Source organism: Chiloscyllium punctatum, chromosome 37, assembly GCF_047496795.1.
Source record: "Chiloscyllium punctatum isolate Juve2018m chromosome 37, sChiPun1.3, whole genome shotgun sequence".
Taxonomy (NCBI): domain Eukaryota; kingdom Metazoa; phylum Chordata; class Chondrichthyes; order Orectolobiformes; family Hemiscylliidae; genus Chiloscyllium; species Chiloscyllium punctatum.
The window spans coordinates 754,170-776,868 of NC_092775.1; the positions used below are offsets into that span (position 1 = coordinate 754,170).

At 44.0% G+C, this 22,699-nt stretch overlaps 1 protein-coding gene across 2 annotated transcripts in view; it reads left to right on the plus strand.

Annotated features, from left to right (window-relative positions):
* Nucleotides 1-22,699, plus strand: part of LOC140462789 (short transient receptor potential channel 4-associated protein-like) — a 96,071-nt gene that overhangs the window by 65,311 nt on the left and 8,061 nt on the right. For both annotated transcript variants that reach the window (XM_072556067.1, XM_072556068.1), the window contains 5 exons: nucleotides 498-581; nucleotides 1,417-1,507; nucleotides 4,248-4,388; nucleotides 11,529-11,640; nucleotides 12,348-12,460. In XM_072556067.1, the coding sequence (XP_072412168.1) occupies nucleotides 498-581; nucleotides 1,417-1,507; nucleotides 4,248-4,388; nucleotides 11,529-11,640; nucleotides 12,348-12,460 (541 nt within the window). The remainder of the gene's footprint in view (nucleotides 1-497; nucleotides 582-1,416; nucleotides 1,508-4,247; nucleotides 4,389-11,528; nucleotides 11,641-12,347; nucleotides 12,461-22,699) is intronic.

Genomic DNA, 22,699 nt, shown 5'->3' on the forward strand with positions numbered 1-22,699 from the left:
GGTAACTTCACATTTTTAACTTTGAAGGGCTCTTTTATTGTATTGATCCCACCTTTTTGAGGAAGAATGCCCATGTTAAAGACCCACCTGCTCCAGATTGTCACAAAATGAGTTGGTTTAATAAAGATATCTACAGCATTTGACGTAATAGCGAAAAGCCCGTTTCTGAAGTTAACTGATCTGGGTTAACTCTTCGATCATCTGGAGGCAATAAATAGGCTATGTCCAGTGAATGAATAAATTAAATCAGCAAAATATCAAAACCGTTTTCCCAGGATGACTGTCCAATTTACTCAGTATTGTAGCTGCACAATCCAGACCACACCCAGCAGATAAATTGAATATTACTTGTATACGTGAAGATTATGGACAACTTAGAAGTAGAAAACTCATCCTTTTAAAGCTACTGTAATACTAACTGTGTGAAGCAGTGTGCTCTGATTTTTAAACTGAAATTATAAGTGAGCAAAAAGTTTGAATCACGTTTGTTTTCACAGAACTCTGATTTGTGATGGGAAGAAAGGACTTCTGACAAGGTTATTACAAGTGATGAAGAAAGAACCTGCAGAATCCTCTTTCAGGTAGCTTTCGCAGAAACTGATAGTGAATTTATTATGACTCCTTCCCTTTCCATGTGTTCATAAAGAACATCTCTTGGAATCTCTTCTCTTGTGTTACCAGCCACGGATACTGGACTGGTGGGTCTACAATTACATCTCTGGTCTTGTTTGATTTTGAAATTAGTTTTAAGGGACTGTCTAATTAATAATGGTCAAGGGGGTTCCATTATTTTTATCACCCTTGGATGGATGTCCAGAACTAGAGCTCTTCAGTTTTGAACTTTTCTGTTTCTCCAGGATGACGTTAAATATTCTGTTTAATAATTATTTAAAAGCAGGTGGTTTACATCTGAACATAACCTTCGGCTATAGGACTGCAGACTGATGGAAAATAAGTGGCTGAAAATGGAGCTAACAGCTATAAGTAATAAGTACCAATCTCCGATTCCTATTCCTGTTCATGCCAAGCATGTAGTTTAGGATGGATTTGTATTAAATGTTTAATTCCTGTTGTATCTATGTAGAATATTTATTGAAAAACAGGTCCTGAAGCTTGGTAAAGGCTAAGAGTTTATGACCTCCATCGCCTCAGACTGTGAACATGATGACCTCAATTCTCCATTTCTGGAGTTATTTTAATATGGCTGAGGCAACAATGTATTATAATTGCAAGGTTTTATTCTAGTAAATTGAACTGATGGTAAAATGCACACTTGATTGATGGCCAGTACTAGCAGAATATGTATTGCCTGTGTAACTACACCCAGTAGGTGATCCACTTTCAGGAAAGTCAAGCAGACAATTGCTAAGGAATTAAGCCAGTTGAATTGCTATTCTTGTTACTCATTCCTGGCAGATTCTGGCAGGCAAGAGCAGTTGAGAGTTTTCTACGAGGAGTGACTTCTTATGCTGACCAGATGTTTCTTTTGAAACGTGGCCTGCTGGAGGTAAGTCAAACTTTAAGATGCAAAATGGTCAAGCTGCTGGATGGTGAGAAGAATTTCTTGCATATTTCAGTTTGCACAATTAGACCAAATTAACCATTCAAATGTGTTTAACTTTGCTTCTTTTGCTAATGTGCGGAATGGAGTTTGGTTTTATTTTTGCTGAGTGGGGTGTGGTGTCACTGGATGTGCATGGGGTAGGAGGGCTTTGTTGCCATGTCATGGGGGTGGTATTCGGCAGGGCAGAGGGATTGGTGTAGCCCAGTTCAATTTCTGATCAGTGGTAAACCGCCACCTCCAGATGTTGATTAAAGTCATAGAGATGTACAGCATGGCAACAGACAATAGGTGCAGGAGTAGGCCATTCTGCCCTTTGAGCGTGCACCACCATTCCATATGATCATGGCTGATCATCTTTAATCAGTATCCTGTTCCTGCCTTATCTCCATAATCTTTGATTCCACTATCCTTGAGAGTTCTATCCAACTCTTTCTTAAATGAATCCAGAGACTGGGCCTCCACTGCCCTGTGGGGCAGAGCATTCCACACAGCCACTACACTCTGGGTGAAGAAGTTTCTCCTCATCTCTGTCCTAAATGGTCTACCCCGTATTTTTAAGCTGTGTCCTCTGGTTCGGCACTCGCCCATCAGCGCAAACATGTTTCCTGCCTCCAGAGTGTCCAATCGTTTAATAATCTTATATGTCTCAATCAGATCCCCTCTCAGTCTTCTGAACTCAAGGGTATACAAGCCCAGTCGCTCCTGTCTTTCAGCGTAAGGTAGTCCTGCCATTCCAGGAATTGACCTCGCAAACCTACGCTGCACTCCCTCAATAGCCAGAATGTCTTTCCTCAAATTTGGAGACCAGAACTGCACACAGTACTCCAGGTGTGGTCTCACCAGGGCCCTGTACAGCTGCAGAAGAACCTCTTTGCTTCTATACTCAATCCCTCTTGTTATGAAGGCCAGCATGCTATTAGCCTTCTTCACTACCTGCTGTACCTGCATGCTTACCTTCATTGACTGGTGTACAAGAATACCCAGATCTCTTTGTACTGCCCCTTTACCTAAATTGATTCCATTTAGGTAGTAATCTGCCTTCCTGTTCTTGCCACCAAAGTGGATAACCACACATCTATCCACATTAAACTGCATCTGCCATACATCTGACCACTCCCCTAACGTGTCCAGGTCACCCTGTAATCTCCTAACATCCTCCTCACGTTGGTTGATGTGTCCCTGTACACCATCTGGCAAAAGAGAATGAAGTCCTCACTCCTGTCCTCTAGACGTGTGAGCGTCTGCCAAATGGTGGTCAAACAGCTCTGCTGGATGTGAAAATGTCTGCTGCTTATAAGCCAGAGAAAAACCTGAAGAGAATCAGAGGATGAATATCATTTCAAATTCTTTTGAATGTGTCAACACTTATGTTGGCTTAAATTTACTTGATGAACTAAAAAAATGTGTTGCTGGAAAAGCATAGCAGGTCAGGCAGCATCCAAGGAGCAGGAGAATCGACGTTTCGAGCATAGGCCCTACATCAGGAATGAGGAAGGTGTGCCAAGTAGGCTAAGATAAAAGGTAGGGAGGAGGGACTTGGGTGAGGGGTGTTGGGAATGCGATAGGTGGAAGGAGGTTAAGGTGAGGGTGATGGGCTGGAGTGGGGGCGGAGAGGTCGGGAAGAAGATTGCAGGTCAAGAAGGCGGTGCTGAGTCTGAGGGTTGGGACTGAGATAAGGTGGGGGGAGGGGAAATGAGGAAGCTGGAGAAATCTGCATTCATTTCTCCAGCTTCTTTATTTCCCCTCCACCTCGTTTCCCCCCCCCCCCCCCCCCCCACCCATTCTCAGTCCCAACCCTGGGACTCAGCACCGCCTTCTTGACCTGCAATCTTCTTCCCGACCTCTCCGTCCCCACCCCCTCTCCAGTCTATCGCCTTTACCTTAACCTCCTTCCACCTATTGCATTCCCAATGCCCCTCCCCCAAGTCCCTTCTCCCTACCTTTCTTCTTAGCCTGCCTGGCACACCTTCCTCATTCCTGAAGAAGGGCTTATGCCGAAATGTCGATTCTCCTGCTCCTTGGATGCTGCCTGACCTGCTACGCTTTTCCAGCAACACATTTTCAGCTCTGATCTCCAGCATCTGCAGTCCTCACTTTCTCCTAGTTAAATGTACTTGATATTCTTAATGTGGTGTTGAAAAGAATAGTTTGGTAATTTGACAAGTTATACCAGTGTTGGCCACTCTTGGATTGAGAATTGCAAGCTTAAGTACACAGTGAAGCTTCTAGCTTGGTGCTTTATTCCCTTGCACTCAAGCTTGTCAGGCCAGTAGATAGTATTCTGCTCTCGTGACACATCCTTGTAGCCTCAGTAGTGAGATGCTGAGTTGTGCAATGCATTTTATGACTTGAGCAGAATTAAAACTATTACCCATGGTTCCCACGCGGTATGCCCGAACAACGAATATACTGGGAGGAAACCATTCTATCAACTTGAACTGATCATAACTATTCCGTAGATGAAAGGGTGATTTCTAACCAGAGAATCCAATATCCGTTAGTTTTTATTGAAATTTTTTTTAAAAATCCTTGGAAACCAAAATAAAACTTTGGGGTAATATGCTTGAATGTTGGAGGTAAATGTTCAGAACTCCGCTTCAGAACAAAAGTGTAATTGCCATTAAGGCCACTGAAGGTCAGTGCCTTGCAAAGAAGTTAAAGTCTTGTATGTTTGCTTTTACAGCACATTCTTTTCTGCATTATCGACAGTGAGTGTAAATCCAGGGATGTTTTGCAAAGTTATTTTGATCTTTTGGGTGAGCTGATGAAATTCAACATTGATGCCTTCAAGAGGTTCAATAAATATGTAAACACAGAAGAGAAGGTGAGTTGTGGTATAGTGAGCTGCAGAGCTTAATCTGTAAATGAATATCTGTCTAATTTACTAGTCTAGCAAGTATTTATTTTAAGGATTTTGGAAGGTGCTTATATATCACCCATCAGTAAAAATGATCATGAAGCTGGAATGATGAATGAAACCCCAGCTGAAAGTGATGCATACCATTTGTCCTAATTCTGCTGGATTCAGGTAATGCGTTCAAACAAGCCAGTGCTGTCACACTCCCAGGTATCACTAGGCACGAACCACAAGGAACAGAAGATAACTTGCCTTTTTTGGATAGTTTAATTGCTTTTGACACTTGAAGGCCCAACACAACTGATTTCAGCTTTATTGATGGGTGCAAGAAAGAACCCCAGAATCAACAATAAGGCTTGGGAGGTGGCGGGGGGTTGGGGGGGGGCGGTTGGGTGCAAATGTGACTGGATGGAAGTCTGAAAGTGGGGAAAACAAAGTGAAAGGCAAAGATCATGGCCTGAAGTCTGAATCCAGAAGGCTTTTTAAGTGTCTAAGTGGGGAATGAGATGCTGCCCTTCCAGTCTGCATTGGGCTTCACTGGAACAATGTATCAGACTGAAGGGTAGAGGTGTGAGCAGAAGGCGAAGACTGTGAATGAACTGGCAAGTGACCTGAAGGTCAGGATCACTCTTACAGACTGAGTGAAGGTGTTCCACAGAGCAGTCACCTAGTCTACATTTCGTCTCCTTGATGAAAAGGAGACAGTATTGAGAGCAGTGAATACAGTTGACGAGTTTGAAAGAAGTAAATTAAAATGCTGCTTCACTTAAAAGGAGTTTGAGATTATAGGTGAAATGACTTGTGACACCTGCATCTGCTTAGGAAATTGCTATTGTAGCAGTGTTGAGTGAAAGAGATGTTTAGTGGAACTGGCAAAGGATGATCAATATGCAGGCCAATAGGAACCCTGTCATTGTGCCAGAAGGCAAGGGAAGAGATGAGAGCAGAGGTTTGTGGTGGATGGGATCCTCAGTTGAGGGAAAAGTAAGAAATATCAGACACCATTTTTGAAGAGGGTGTTATCAGAACTGATCTAATGGAGAGATAGAAACTGCAGATGGAGTTAATTCCTTAATTAAGCAGGGTGTGAGGAAGTGCAATGGGGATAATTGTGGGAGTCATGACTAGAGCTGGAGAAGTCACAGAAGGGAAGGAAGATGGACTAGATAAAGATGAGAGAAGGTTGGGAATTGGTTCCCAAATTGATTTAATTCTTCCAAGAAGATCAGTAATACCTATATAGTATTTGTTGTATTTGTTCATGGCACGGGGGCCTCGCCGACCAGGGCAGAATTTGTCTATCATTGACCGACTCAACACTGATATCTACTTCAAATCCACTGACTCCCACAACTACCTGGATTACACCTCCCACCCGTACCCCTGTAAAACGTGGTGCCTTACTCTCCATTCCTCTGCCAAGAACATGCAAGTCCTGGGCCAACGCCCGCACAGAGTTCTAGCTGCCTGGAGGAAGAACGCCTCATCTTCCGCTTTGGGACCTTGCAACCACATGAGATCAGTGTTGATTTCACCAGTTTCCTGACCTCCCCTCCCCCCACCTTATCCCAGATCCAATCCTTCAAATGGCACTGCCCTCCCTGTCTGTCTTCCTTCCTGTCTATCTGCTCCACTTCGACCTATCACCATCAATTCCCATCTCATTTACCTATTGCATTCCCAGCTAACTCCTCCCCACCCCACTCCACCCATTTATCTTTCAGCCCACAAGTCTCATTCCTGATGAAGGGCTTATGCCTGAAACGTTGACTGTCCTGCTCCACAGATGCTGCCTGACCGGCTGTCCTTTTCCAGCATCACACTCTTCAACTCTGATGTCCAGCATCTGCATCCTTGGTTTCTCCTAGGGTAAATGCAGGCAAGATATTCTCTATGGAGTGTCCAAAACCAATTGTCACAAGGGTCAGCCATGTAGAACTGAGATGAGAAGAAATTATTTCACCCAAAGTGTGTGGTGAGCCTGTGGAGTTCTTTATCAATGAAAGCAGCTTGGGTCAAAATATTGAATGTTTCAAAGAGGAGTTAGATATAGGCTTTGATCCCTTTAGCTTCAAGAACTATGAGGAAGAGGGTACTGAGTTGGAAGATAAACAAGCAAAGTAGGCTTGAAGGGCTGAGTAGACTATACCTCCTGTTTTTCTGCTTCTCTCACCTAAATAGAGGAGATAGGGAATTATGGTCTTTCCAAATGTGAAGTAATGTGCCAGAGTTCAGTTTTTAATGTGGTAGTAAAGGACTGAGGCAACACCTTTTCACTGCATTGGTATCTAGAATTTTCTGCCTAGTTTGGTAGTGGAGGCTGAAACCCTCTTCTCATTTAAAAATAACCTGAATCTGCAACTGAAGTGCAGTAACCTGCAAGGCCTTGGACTGGGTACTGGGAGGTGAGATTAGAATGGATATCTATATATAGAATTCCTGCAGTGTGGAAACAGGCCATTTGGTCCAACACATTAACACTAACTCTCCAAAGAGTAGCCCATCCAGACTTACATCCCTATCTCATCCCTGCATTTCCCATGGCTAACCAACACAGCCCTGAACACTATGGGCAATTTGGCATGGCCAATCCACCTACACTGCACATCTTTGGACTGAGGAAACCCATACACACACGCACACGCAGCTAGAATTAAACCCAGGTCCCTGGCGCTGTGAGACAGCAGTGCTAACCAATGAGCCACTATGTCACCCCGAATTACAAGCTTTATTTTGGCTGCACACATGCGATGAGCTAAAAGTCTCTTTTTGTGCCTTTAGTTTTCTGTGGTTCTATAGGAGTGGAACAAGTAATGTTCAATAAAGTTGTCAAAAAGACAGATAAATATAGCTAGGTCCCATGAAGGTCTGTATGACCATACCATTTGTTTGGAGAAAACAGGATAAGTTGAAAGAGAAATTGTTCATTGGGGCAACAAGCTCTGCCAGGTGGAGATGATGTCAGAGTATGGTGCTGGAAAAGCACAGCCGGTCAGGCAACATCCAAGGAGCAGGAGAGTTGACGTTTTAGGCAGAAGCCCTTCATCAGGAATGATGCATGTGGGCCAAGGTGTACAGTTCTTGTTGCTACACTACCAAAAGGATGTGGATGCTTTGGAGAGGGAGCAGAGAAGGTTTGAGGATGTTGCCTGGTATGGAAGATGCTAGTTATAAAGAGAGGTTGAGTAGGTTAAGATTATTTTCATTAGAAAAAAGGAGATTGAGGGGGGACCTGATTAAGGTCTACAAAATCATGAAGGGTATAGACAGGGTGGATAGAGATAAAAATCACAACACCAGGTTATAGTCCAACAGGTTTAATTGGAAGCACACTAGCTTTTGGAGCGCTGCTTCTTCATCAGATGATAGTGGAGGACTCAATCCTAACACACAGAATTTATAGCAAACATTTACAGTGTGATGTAACTGAAATTATACATTGAAAAATTGATTGTCTGTTCAGCCTTTCATCTTTTAGAATACCATGACAGTTTCACTTCTTTCATGTGTAAGTCACAAAACCTTTTTTTAAAAGTTGCATTCTCAGGTTAGCTGTTAACAATGGTGATAGCTAGACAATATGTTGAAGGTGTTAGCCGCCTGTGTTCTCTGTCTATGCCATGATGTTTAGATTGATTCTAATCTAAAAAGTGAGATAATGGAGCTTGACATGATTTCATGCAGTTTTTGAGCAAAGTACAATGAAACCCTGCAAGTACCAACTCACCCCACAAAATATGTGTGCATGTGGGTCTTTGTCTGTCTGGGTTGGGGGTTGTGTGTGTGTGTGTGTGTGTGTGTGAGTGCAGAATGTCTTAAGTCTGTGAAGGGTGCATGTGTGAGCGTGTGTCTGTAAGGGTGTGTGGGGGTGTCAGTGTATATGTATGTACAGGTGTGTGTGTGTGTGTGTGTAGGAGTATCTGTGTGTATAATGCACTGGTGGTCACCTGTAGTGTGACATGAACCGAAGGTCCCGGTTGAGGCCCTCCCTATGGGTACCGAACTGGAGTGTTCCCTCCCAGTTGGGGAACATTTCAGTGGTCCAGAACTTTCGACCTCAGACCTTCGGGTGACCATCCTCCAAGGCAGTCTTCGTGACAGGCAGCAGCAAAAGGTGGCCGAGCAGAGGCTGATAGCTAAGTTTGGTACCCATAGGGAGGGCTTCAAGGGACCTTGGGTTCATGTCACGTTACAGGTGATCACCACTGCACTATACACACACAGATACTCCTACACACACTCTCACATAGGCACTCCTGTATACACACACATACGCAGACACACCTATACACAGATACCCACACACTCCCACACTCTCACATGCACCCCCTCACAGACTTAAGACACTCTGCACTCACCACACACACGCGCACATTTTCTCACACACTCAACCCCCAACTCAGACAGAGACACACGCAGACAGACAAAGACCCACATGCGCGTGCACATTTTGTGGGATGAGTTTGTGCTTGCAGGGTTACATTGTACTTTGCTCAAAAACTGCATGAATTCATGTAAAACTCCGTTATCTCACTTTTTAGATTAGAATCAATCTAAACATCATGGTATAGACAGAGAACACAGGGGGCTAACACCTTCAACATATTGTCTAGCTATCACCATTGTTAACAGCTAACCTGAGAATGCAACTTTTAAAAAAAGGTTTTGTGACTTACACATGAAAGAAGTGAAACTGTCATGGTATTCTAAAAGATGAAAGGCTGAACAGACAATCAATTTTTCAATGTATAATTTCAGTTACATCACACTGTAAATGTTTGCTATAAATTCTGTGTGTTAGGATTGAGTCCTCCACTATCATCTGATGAAGAAGCAGCGCTCCAAAAGCAAGTGTGCTTCCAATTAAACCTGGTGTTGTGATTTTTAACTTTGTACACCCCAATCCAACACCGGCATCTCCAAATTATGGATAGAAATAAGCTTTTTCCCAGGGTGAGGGATTCCATAATGAGGTCATGTGTTCAAGGTGAGACGAGAAAAGTTTAAAAGGGGATACACGCGGCAAGTGCTTTACACAGAGGGTGGTAGGTGCCTGGTGCGAGTTGCCAGTAGAGGCGGGCACGGTAGATTCATTTAAGGTGCGCCTGGACAGATGCATGAGTAGGTGGGGATCAAAGGGATACAGATCCTTCGGAATTTGGCAATAGCTTTAGACAGTGGATTTGGCTCAGCACAGGCTTGGAGGGCCGAAGGGCCTACTCCTAGGCTGTAAATTTGTTTCTTTATTCAAGGGGACTGAGATAAATGGGAGGGGATGGAGCTGTGGGGAAGGTAGCTGGGAATGAGGTAGGTAGATGAAGGTGGGTGAGAAAGGGATAGGTTGGAGAAATGGATGGCGCAGATAGGTGGGAAGGAAGCTGGACAGGTAGGACTGTTCAAGAGGGCAGTGCTGAATTGGAAGGTTGAGACTAGGATACGGTTGGGGAGGGGAAATGGGGAAACTGGTGAAATCTGGTGACCCAAGATGGAAGATGAGACGTTCTTCCTCCAGGTGTTGGCTGGTTAGGGTTTGGCAATGGAGGCGGCCCAGGACCTGCATGTCTTTGGCAGAGAGAGAGGGGGAGTTAGCATTCTGCTACAGGGCAGTGGGGTTGATTGGTGTGGGGTCCCAGAGATGTTCTCTGAAATGATCCGCAAGTTGGTGTCCTGTCTCCCCAGTGTAGAGGAGACCACATCAGGTGCAACGGATGAAGTAGATGTGTGGAAGTACAGGTAAATTGCTGACTGATGTGGAAGGATTCTTTGGGGTCTTGAATGGATGTGAGGGAGGGGGTGTGGGCACAGGTTTTCCACTTCCTGCGATGGCAGGGATAAGTGTTGGGGTGGGAGGGTGTTTTGGTGGGGCACATGGACCTAACAAGGGAGTCACAAAGGGAAACGCAGATGGAGTGGTGAGAGAAATATATATGTCTAGTAGGGTCTGTTTGTAGGTGGCGGAAATGGCAGAGGATGGTGCAGTGTATCTGGAGGTTGGTAGGGTGGAAGGTGAGGACCAGCGGGGTTTCTGCCCTTGTTGTGGTTGGAGGGGTGGTGTTCAAGAGCAGAGGTACAGGAAGTGGAGGAGATGCACTGGAGGGCATCATCAACCATATGAGAGGGGAAATTGCAGTCTTTGAAGGAGGAGGCCATCTAGGATGTTCTGTTGTGGAATTGGTCCTCCTAGGTGCAGATACAGCAGAGGATTTGGGAGTCAGGATAGCATTTTACAGGAGGCAGAGTGGGAGGAGGTGTAGTCCAGATAGCTGTGGGAGTCGGTGAGCTTGGAGTGGACCCATCCTTCATCTACTTATTGCATTCACAGTGACTATGCCCCCCCCTGCCCCAATCCCATTTCACACTCCACCCCCTTGGCCTGCAAGCCTCATTCCTGATGAAGGGCTTATGCCTGAAACATAGACTCTCCTCCTTGGATGCTGCCTGACCTGCTGTGCCTTTCCAGCACCACACACTCAACTCTGCTCTCCAGCATCTGCAGTTCTCACTTCCTTCCAAGTGGAGGTTATGGTGGTTTCTAGTGATTGTTTGAACCTCAAGTTTCGGAAGAAACCGATGTTTGAGCCATCCAGGTGGCTGATGGAGGTGTTGAGGGATTGAATATCCATAGTGAAGAAGAAGCCTGTGTTTTACCACCTGTATCACTATGTTAATCTATTTCCAGATGGTCCATTTCAAAACTTACAAAATTATGAGGGGCACGGATAGGATAAGTAGGCAAAGTCTTTTCCCTGGGGTGGGGGAGTCCAGAACTAGAGGGCATAGGTTTAGGGTGAGAGGGGAAAGATATAAAAGAGACCTAAGGGGCAACTTTTTCATGCAGAGGGTGGTGCGTGCATGGAATGAACTGCCAGAGGATGTGGTGGAGGCTGGTACAATTGCAACATTTAAGAGGCATTTGGATGGGCATATGAATAGGAAGGATTTGGAGAGATATGGGCCGGGTGCTGGCAGGTGGGACTAGATTGGGTTGGGATATCTGGTCGGCATGGACAGGTTGGACTGAAGGGTCTGTTTCCATGCTATACATCTCTATGACTATGACTCTTGCCACAAAGTACAGCAATTCACAATGCTGTCTTTTTTATTCAGTTTCAGATATTTTTGAATCAGATCAACAGTTCTTTAGTGGATTCTAACATGCTGGTTCGCTGTATTGTGTTGTCCTTGGACCGATTTGAGAGTCAAACAGATGCTGTAAAAGGTATAACGCAAATAAGGTCCTTTCGTGAGCAATGGAGAAGTGGAAGTATATATGCATTGGAGGAGATTATTTTGAGGGAACAAACCAAATTAGCATGATAGTATAAATTTATCAATGACAAATCTGCAGGCATGGCTTTTGTTCATTTTATCACAATCTCAGATGTAGCATGCAGAAAACATTTTGAGTAATAAGTGCCCTTGAATCTTCAAAGAGCCAAATCAAATTTGTGAATGGGAATCCAGCAGCAAGCCCTCATTTGTGACACTGCACACAATTCATGACTGTGGATAATAGAGCCCAGAACAGCTTTTACCACTTCATCTGCTCCTATACTGATCCTTAAGATTTTCCTGGTGGGGTCCTTGAACTGGCTATCTCAAAACTGGAATAACCTTATTCTGTAAAAACCTAATAAATTCTTGACTTTAATGCAAGTGACAAAAAGGTCGATCTTGCGTGATTACTAAACCTTTTGAGTGGCTTTGATTTCAGTGAACTTTGGTGTCGTGTCTGGCAGTTTAGCTGTTTTCATTGAGATCTGGTGGGATTACAATCATGTATGTTACTCAAAAAATTACATTTACTGGATTAGTTATGAACTGATGTTTGTGACATTGACTGGTTTGCAATTTCTCTTGATTTTGTGCAATAGATGTGGGAATGTGGTTATCCTTTAATCATTCTGTACGCTGTTTTCTACTTAGTTGCAGAAGTCATTTCCCAGTGCTGCCTGCTATCCTACATCTCACGTGTGGAAAACAGACTCTCATTTCTTTTCCGGCTAATTAATATTATTCAAGTACAGACGCTCACCCAGGTAAGCTTAATTATTTAAGGAAACTGTTTACTTTTTGTCTAAGTTCACTTTTGCTTCAACTAATTTTCCCACATGTTGAAACCAAGTTGTTTCAAATGATTGTACTTGCCTTTTGAAGTAAACCAAGGTATAATATTGAGTCTAACCTCCAATTTAACCCATCTTCCAAGACCCCCCTCTCCAGTTACCTGCTATCAGTTCAGAAATCCACAAGTTATGCTTGCTGAATGTTGAGGGCATGTGACTGCATTCCATTTTAAATGATGTAATGTTCCTTTCTTTTTAAAGTTACATTCTGAATGCAGTTAAGTTTTTCTGTTGCTTTGAAGATTTCTCATAGGGGCCAACTTCAAAGTGATAAATTATTTTAAATCTTAGTTTGATAGGTGCCATATACATATGTACCAGTGCTGGAGCAATTGCCTTGAGAGCAAGCCTGTAACTGCAATGAAAATCATGGTTTAGGATTGAGTCACAGAGCGACTGAGTCACAGAGCAACCAATCCACAATAGAAATTATTTGACAAAATTGTTAGGAAGGGAAATACTTAATGGTGAGGGCAGGGGCAAACATGTCTGTTATACCCCAGTCTTTGAATACAAACTGGTCTCATTTGTGATGTTACAGGTGAGTTCATTGGAGTTTTCTAAACTACATAATTAGTGGTTAGACCATAAGACATAGGAGTGGAAGTAAGGCCATTCGGCCCATCGAGTCCACTCCGCCATTTAATCATGGCTGATGGGCATTTCAACTCCACTTACCCGCATTCTCCCCGTAGCCCTTAATTCCTTGTGACATCAAGAATTTATCAGTCTCTGCCTTGAAGACATTTAGCGTCCCAGCCTCCACTGCGCTCCGTGGCAATGAATTCCACAGGCCCACCACTCTCTGGCTGAAGAAATGTCTCCGCATTTCTGTTCTGAATTGACCCCCTCTAATTCTAAGGCTGTGCCCACTGGTCCTAGTCTCCTTGCCTAACGGAAACAATTTCTTAGCATCCACCCTTTCCAAGCCATGTATTATCTTGTAAGTTTCTATTAGATCTCCCCTTAACCTTCTAAACTCCAATGATCATCCATATGAATCTCTGCTGGACACGCTCCAATGCCAGTATGTCCCTCCTGAGGTGTGGGGCCCAAAACTGGACACAGTACTCCAAATGGGACCTAACTAGAGTTTCATAAAGTCTCAGTAGCACAACGGTGCTTTAATATTCCAACCCTCTTGAGGTAAATGACAACATTGCATTTGCTTTCTTAATCAAGGATTCAACCTGAATGTTTACCTTTAGAGAATCCTCGACTAGCACTCCCAGATCCCTCCGTACTTTGGCTTTATGAATTTTCTCACCGTTTAGAAAGTAGTCCATGCTTGTATTCTTTTCCAAAGTGCAAGTCCTCGCATTTGCTCACATTGAACTTCATCAGCCATTTCCTGGACTACTCTCCCAAACTGTCTAGATCCTTTTGCAGCCTCCCCACTTCCTCAGTACTACCTGCCTGTCCACCTAACTTTGTATCATTGGCAAACTTCACTAGAATGCCCCCAGTCCCTTCATCTAGATCATTAATATATAACGTGAACAGCTGCGGCCCCAACACTGAACCCTGTCGGACATCGCTTTTCACCGACTGCCATTCCGAAAAAGAACCTCTTATCCCAACTCTCTGCCTTCTGTCAGACAGCCAATCCTCAATCCATACCAGTAGCTCACCTCGAACACCATGGGCCCTCGCCTTACTCAGCAGCCTCCCGTGTGGCACCATATCAAAGGCCTTTTGGAAGTCTAGATAGACCACATCCATTGGGTTTCCCTGGTCTAACCTACTTGTCACCTCTTCAAAGAATTTTAACAGGTTTGTCAGGCACGACCTCCTCTTACTAAATCCATGTTGACTTATTCTAATCCGACTCTGTTCTTCCAAGAATTTAGAAACCTCATCCTTAATGATGGATTCTAGAATTTTACCAACAACCGAGGTTAGGCGAATTGGCCTATAATTTTCCATCTTTTGTCTTGCTCCTTTCTTGAACAAGGGGGTTACAACAGCGGTCTTCCAATCATCCGGGACTTCGCCTGACTCCAGTGACTTTTGAAAGATCTCAGCCACCTCCCTCAGAACTCTAGATGTAGCCCGTTGGGGCCAGGAGATTTGTCAGTTTTAAGACCTTTTAGCTTTTCTAGCACTATCTCTTTTGTATTGGCAACCACACTCAACTCAGCCCCCTGACTCCCTTTAATTGTTGGGATATTACTCGTGTGTTCCACTGTGAAGACTGATGCAAAGTACTTATTAAGTTCTCCAACTATTTCCTTATCTCCCATCACTAGCCTTCTAGCATCAGTTTGAAGTGGCCCAATGTCTACTTTGCCTGTTGTTTGTTTCGTATGTATTGAAAGAAACTTTTACTATCATTTCTAATATTACTGGCTAGTCTACCTTCATATTTGATCCTCTCCTTCCTTATTTCTCTCTTTGTTATCCTCTGTTTGGGAAATCTTCTGATTTCCCAGTGCTTTTGGCCACTTTATAGGATCTCTCTTTTTCTTTGATACACTTCCTGACTTCCTTTGTCAGCCATGGCTGTCTAATCCCTCCCCAGATAATCTTTCTTTTCTTGGGGATGAACGTCTGTCCTCAATTATACCTACAAACTCCTGCCATTTTTGCTCTACTGTCTTCCCTGCTAGGCTCTGCTTCCAGTCGATTTTCGTCAGTTCCCCTCTCATGCCCTCCTAATTACCTTTGTTTAACTGTAACACCATTACATCTGATTTTGCTTTCTCTCTTTCAAACTGCAGACTGAACACTACCATATTATGATCGCTAAGTGTTCCCTTACTTTAAGATCTTTTATAAAGTCTGGTTCATTACATAGCACTGGGTCCAAAATAGCCTGCTCCCTTGTGGGCTCCATGACGAGCTGTTCCAAAAAGCCATCCTGTAAGCATTCCAAGAATTCCCTTTCTTTGGATCCACTGGCAACATTATTTACCCAGTCCACCTGCATATTGAAGTCCCCCATGATCACCGTGACCTTGCCTTTCTGACATGCCTTTTCTATTTCCCGGTACATGTTGCGCCTCAGGTCCTGACCACTGTTAGGAGGTCTGTACATAACTCCCATTATGTTTTTTTTGCCTTTGTGGTTCCTCAATTCCACCCACACAGACTCCACATCATCCGACCCTATGTCATTTAGTGCCATAAATTTAAGTTTGTTCTTAACTAGCAAGGCCACCCCGCCCCCTCTGCCCACCTCCCTGTCTTTTCGATAAGTTGTAAATCTTTGGATGTTTAACTGCCAGTCCTGAACCCCCTGCAACCATGTCTCTATTATGCCTACCACATCATAATCATTCACGATGATCTGTGCCGTTAGTTCATCTACTTTATTACGAATGCTATGAGCAGTCAGGTAAAGTGCCTTAATGCTAACATTCTTATCATTAGAGATATTGGAAGTCATAAGATGTCCTAAGTTATCCTTCCTTTTTTGTTGCATTCCTAATCTGCCTTAAGGTTAAATCCACCTGCATACATGCTATCCTCCTGCTTATCTTTCCATATAACTCCAAAGTTCCTGTCACTTTCACTCCCCCCAAACTCAGAAGTTTAAAGTCCTACTGACCACCCTATTTATCCTCTTCGCTAGAACATTGGTACCAGGTCTGTTCAGGTGGACACTGTCCCAACAGTGCAGATTCCCCCACGGTTCCAAAACTGATGCCAATGCCCCATGAAATGGAATCCCTCTTTCCCACACCAATCCCTTAGTCACATGTTTACTTCCCTAATTTTCTTATCCCTATGCCAATTGGCACATGGCTCGGGCAGTAATCCGGAGATTGACCCTTGAGGACCTGTACTTCAGTTTCCTTCCTAGTGCTTGATAATCCCCAAATAGGTCCTCCACCCTAGCTTTGCCTATGTTGTTAGTACCAACATGGACCACAACAACTGGATCCTCCCCCTCCTGCTCCAATATCCTTTCAAGCTGGTCGGAGATGTCCCGCACCCTGGCACCAGGCAGGCAACACACCATGCAAGACTCCCAATCCAGCTTGCATAGGATACTATCTGTCCCCCTAATGATAGAATCTCCTATAACAACTACTTGTCTTTTTGCTCCCCCCTCTTGAATGGCCTTCTGCACCATGGTGCCGTGGTCAGCTGGCTCATCCTGTCCAGAGCCCTTTTCCTCATCCGTACAGGGAGTAAGAATCTCATACCTATTGGACAAGGTCAAGGGCTGAGGCTCCTGCACTCCTGAACTCCAGTTCCCCCTGCCTGCCTCACTTACAGTCACACTCTGATGTCCCTGATAACTAACTGAATGTGAATTACTTAATCTCCCAGGTGTGACTGCCTCCTGAAACAAAGCATCCAGGTAACTCTTCCCCCTCCTGGATGTGTCGCAGTGTTTGAAGCTCCAATTCCACATCATCAACTCTGAGCTGGAGTTTTTCCAGCAACCAACACTTGCTGCAGATGTGGTCACTGCCATTCACAATGGGATCAGCCAGCTCCCACATCATAAAGCTACAGTACATCACCTGCCCAGCCATCTCTGCTTAGTTAATTATTACTTTGTATAGGTTTGAGTTAAAATACTTTTTGATACCTCTCTGCTATAGCCTTTTTCTAAAAGCCAATTAATAGATAAACCAGAAAAAGTATAATTTTAACCATTCACCAATAAAGAAATAGAAAATCCTTACCTTAACAAACCAGACTCCTACTTTTGGTTAGAGGAGGGGGGAGGTGGGAAACAACACGTGTAGTGTCTCTGGTTCAGCCACTGCCCAGATATATTACCGGCAGTCCCCTGGACGTCACTCCCGCTCCTCCTACTTATTAACTCGGTTAGAGGAGGAGGGCGGGTGGGAGACACTACAGTTGTAGAGTCTCTGGTTTAGCCGCCTTGCTGATAGATATGGTCACTGCTTTCCTTCCCGGCTGCCCCCCCAGTCCACATCACTTCCTCCGCTGCTCCTGCTCCTTCTCCACTGCTGCTTGCACGTAAAATGGCCGTTGGTGTCGAAGGGTGAGTATTTATACTCACTGCTTACCTTCCCGGCTACCCCTCTGGTCCCCGTCACTTCCTCCGCTGCTTCCGTTACTTCTGTGAAAGAGAAAAGCACCACTGCCCGCTACCGGTAAGTAATTTTAATAAAAACTGCCTTACCTTATCTGCAGTCTTCCGAGTTCGTCCTGCCTCCATTGCTGCTCGCACTTAAAAATATGGTTAACGTGTAATGGCTCACATTTTGTAGTGGTTGGGACAATGAAACTTTATCATTTTTCTGAAACAGAGCAGCTTCGGGAGCCTGCAGATGTATAATGTTAAAAATGATTTGTAGCTTTTGTACATTAAAGGGGAGATATGGTTAGGCTTACAGGCTTACTAGAAAGGAGCTCAGAAATGGACTGAGGAGAGCGGGGGGGGTCACGAGAAAGGCTTGGTAGGAAGGATTAGGGAGCACCCAAGGCATTTTACTCAGAGTCATAGAGATGAACAGCATGGAAACAGACCCTTCGGTCCAACCCATCCATGCCGACCAGATATCCCAAACCAATCTAGTCCCACCTGCCAGCACCCAGCCTATATCCCTCCAAACCCTTCCTATTCATATATTCATCCAAATGCCTCTTAAATGTTGCAATTGTAGTAGCCTCCACAACATCCTCTGGCAGCTCATTCCATACACATACCACCCTCTGTGAAAAAGTTGCCCCGTAGGTCTCTTTTATACCTTCCCCACTCACCCTAAACCTATGCCCTCTAGTTCTGGACTCCCTGACCCAGGGAAAAGACTTTGCCTATCTACCCCATCCATGCTCCTCATAATTTTGTAAAGCTCTACAAGGTCACCCCTCAGCCTCCGACACCCCAGGGAGAACAGCCTCAGTCTGTTCAGCCTCTCTCTATAGCTCAAATCCTCCAACTTCTGGATTCGTTTAAGAGTTGGATGAAGCTCTCAAGGATAGTGGAGTCAAGGGTTATCGAGATAAGGCAGGAACAGGATACTGATTGAGGATGATCAGCCATGATCATAATGAATGGTGGTGCAGGCTCGAAGGGCAGAATGGCCTACTCCTGCACCTATTGTCTATTTCTGTCAACATCCTTGTAAATCTTTTTTGAACCCTTTCAAGTTTCACAACATTTTTCCGATAGGAAGGAGACGAGAATTGTGTGCAATATTCCAACAGTGGCCTAACCAATGTCCTGTACAGCCGCAATATTACCACCCAACTCCTGTACTCAATCCTCTGACCAATAAAGGAAAGCATACCAAATGCCGCCTTCACTATCCTATCTACCTGTGACTCTACTTTCAAGGAGCTATGAATCTGCACTCCAAGGTCTCTTTGTTCAGCAACACTGGACCTTACTATTGCGTGTATAAATCCTGCTAAGGTTTGCTTTCCCAAAATGCAGCACCTCTCATTTATCTGAATTAAACTCCATCTGCCACTCCTCAGCCTATTGGCCTATCTGGTCAAGATCCTGTTGTAATCTGACTCATGAGAAATAAGAGAATGAGGGAGAAAGTAGGACCAGTCAGGGATAGCGTAGGGAACTTGTGCGTAGAGCCTAAATAGATAGGGGAATCCCTAAATGAGGTTTTTGCTACGGTTTTCACTAAGGTAAGGGATGTAAGGAAAGGAATGAGAACTTCGAAGAGCTGGGAAACAGGTTTGAACAGATCAACATTGATGAAGTTGATGTGCTGGAAATTTTGGCAAACATTAAGATTGATATGTCCCCAGGGGTAGACCTGATTTATCCTAGATTGCACCGGGAAGCAAGAAAGGAAGTTGTTAAACCGCTGGTAAAAATCTCTGCTTACTCACACTCCACGGAGGGAGGAGAATGTTGCCCTTCTTTTCAAGAGGAGGAATAGGGAAATCTCTGGCAATTACAGACCAGTAAATCTTGCATCTGTGGTCAGCAAGGTTTTGGAAAGAATTGAGGAATAGGATTTATGACTTTTTGGAAAAGCATAGCGTGATTAAAGGCAGTCAGCATGGCTTTGTTAGGGGCAGGTCATGCCTCTCAAATCTTAGTTCTTTTGAGGAGGTGACAAGACAGATCGGCAAAGTTCGAGCAGTGGATGTGGTGTATATGGACTTCAGTGAGGCATTTGATAAGGTTCCCCATGGTAGGCTAATAAAGTCAGGAGGCATGGGATGCAAGGAGATTTGGCTATCTGGATTCAGAATTGGTCGGCTGACAAGGCAAAGATGGTTCTAGATAGAGAGTATTCTTCATAGAGGTCAGTGGTGTGCGGTGTCCTGCAGTGCTCTGTTCTTGGGCGTCTGCTCTTTGTAGTTTTTATAAACAACTTGGATGAGGAGGTTGAGGGGTGGATGAGTAAATTTGCTGATGACACAAAGGATGGGGGTACAGTTGATATCAAGAGCTGTTGCAGGCTGCAGCGCGACATGGGAGACAGAGCTGGGCTGAGAACAGGCAGATGGGAGTTCGACCTGGATAAATGAAAAGTGATGCATTTTAGAAGGTCAAACTTGAATGTTGAATATAGGGTTAAAGACAGGAATCTTGCAGTGTGGAGAAATAGAGGGATCTTGGTGTGCAAGTGCATAGATCCCTCAAAAGTTGCCACGCAGTGTATAGAGTGGTTAAGAAAGCATATGGTGTTTTGGCTTTCATTAACAGGGGATCGTGTTTGAGCTGTGAGGTTTTGCTGCAGCTCTCCAAGACCCTGGTGAGACCACACTTGGAATATTGTGTCCAGTTCTGGTCGCCGTATTATAGGAAAGATGCAGAGGCTTTGGACAGGGTGCAAAGAAGGTTTACAAGGATGGTGGCTGGACTGGAGGGCTTGTCTTACAAAGAGAGGTTGACTTAGCTCGGACTTTTCTCTCTGGAGATAAGGAGGAAGAGAGGTGACCTGATCAAGGCATACAAGGTAATGAGAGGCATGGATAGAGTCATTAGCCAGAGACTTTTCCCAGGGCAGGATTGACTGGCACGAGAGATCATAGTTTTAAGGTGTTAGGGGGACGGTATAGAGGAGATGTCCGAAGTAGGTTCTTTACACAGAGTTGTGAATGCGTGGAATTTGTTGCCAGTGGTGGTGGTGGAAGCAGAGTCATTAGGGACATTGAAGTAACTGGTGGACATGCACATGGATAGCAGTGAATTGGGGGTGTTTGTAGGTTAGGTTATTTTATTTTAGATTAGGAATAATCTTCTGTCCAACATTGTGGGCTGAAGGGCCTGTTCTGTGCTATATTCTATTAGGCATTTGTAGAGTTTAATTTGGGGCTGTGGTGTCAACGTTTGGAGGACTTTTTAAAGATTAATTCATAGAATGTTGGGGTGGGGTGGGGGAGGTCACTGGTTAGACTTGTATTTATTGCCCATCCCTTGAGAAAATACTAGCAGGCTGCCTTTTTGAAAGACTGCTGCCTTTGGAATGTTGGTGCATCCACTGTCATTAGAAAGGGAGCTTGAGGATTTTGACCCAGCAACAATGTAGGAATGCCAATTATAGTTCTGGATTGCGATGTTGAGTAGCTTGGAAGAGAACCTACAGCAGTGGTGTTCCCATGCACCTGTCGCAGGAATCAAAGGTACTGTTAAAGGAGCAATTGTATTACTGCACTTTGTATTTTGGATGGTATGCCGTATTGTCACTGTGCATTAGTACTGAATGGAGTGAATGTTAAAGTTGCTAAATAAGGTGTTGAGCAATGGGCTGCTTTGTCCTGCATAATGTCAAGCTTATTGCATTGTTGGAACTGTTTGTCCAGGCAAGTGGAAAGTATTTTATCACAGTCCTGACTTGCGTCTTGAAGACGGTGGATGTTCTTTGGAAAGTTAGTACGTGAGTTGCTTATTGTGGAATTCCTATCCTCTGACCTACTGTTTTTAGCCACATATTTGTATGGATTGTCCAGTTTAGTTTCTGATCGATTGTAACACTCAATGATAGTGGATGATTGGACAACAGTAACACTATTTAATGTCCTGTCAGATTATCTTTGCCTGGTATTTGGTGGCTCAAGTGTTACTTACCACTTGTCTGCGCAAACTTGGATATTGTCCAGGTCTTGCTCCATTTGAGCATGGACTGCTTCAGTATTGGAGGAGTCACAAGTGGTGCTGAACGTTGTGCAACCAGTGCATATCTCCACTTCCAGCCTTATGACAGAGGGAAGGTCAGATGAAGCAACTGAAGATGATTAGGCCTAGAACACTACATACCAAGGAACTCCTTGTTCTTTTGGTGCTGAGTTAACTGATCTCCAACAACTACAAAAATCATTAATTGTTTTGGGTACAGATTCAACCAGTGGAGTGTTTTCATCCTGATTTCCATTGACTGTGGTTTTGCTTGGGCTTCTTGATGCAAAACTTAATTGAATGCTACCCTGATATCAAGGTCAATAATTTTCACCACCCCTCTAGAGTTCAGCTCTCTTTTGACCATATTTTGACCAAAGCTATAATTAGGTCAGGAACTGAGTAGCCTTGCTAGAACCCAAACTGCACATTGGTGAGCACGTTATTCCTTTAGGCAAATGTCACTTGGTAGTATTGCAATGTTGGGTACAGTATTTGTGAATTAGAAGGCAGGATGTTAAAATTCAATGTTTGTAAAATGATGGAAAGGAGGAGAGTTTGTGGTTCCTTTAGATTTTTTTTCTATGCTTAGAGTTTTAAGAGTGTCTGGGGTCGCAGCATGACAGTTGTCAGGTGCTCATATTGAAACGTTTGTATCAAAGATTATACTGTTAGCAGGCAAAGCAGCATTTTTACCAAGACAATACATTTTTAAATTTCACCAATTAATTTAAGATAGGTGGAGACTAAGGACCAATTAAACTTAAATCTGGTGGTTTTGACAACTGAAAATCAATCTGATTGTAAAGAAGTTTAACAAGACATCAAGGGAATAAAAGAAAAGGGCATTTGAAAATTGGCAGAGAGCAAACTGCCATCTGAGATTAGCGCACTCAGCTCTGAGTAACCATCTGACTAAAGGTACAGCGACACTCTTAGCTAATATTCCTAAAGCGCAAAATCGAAGGAGGAGGCGTTCTTGAAAGATGATCAGTGGAGAGGGTGCGGAGTATTCTGGAAGACGTATCCTGGCTGTAATTTCGATAGAACTGAGTTCTAAATTTTTAGTTGTATTTTGTAAGTGGGACTTCTAGTTATTGGAACAGTATGCTATTAGAATTTTGTTTATTTGG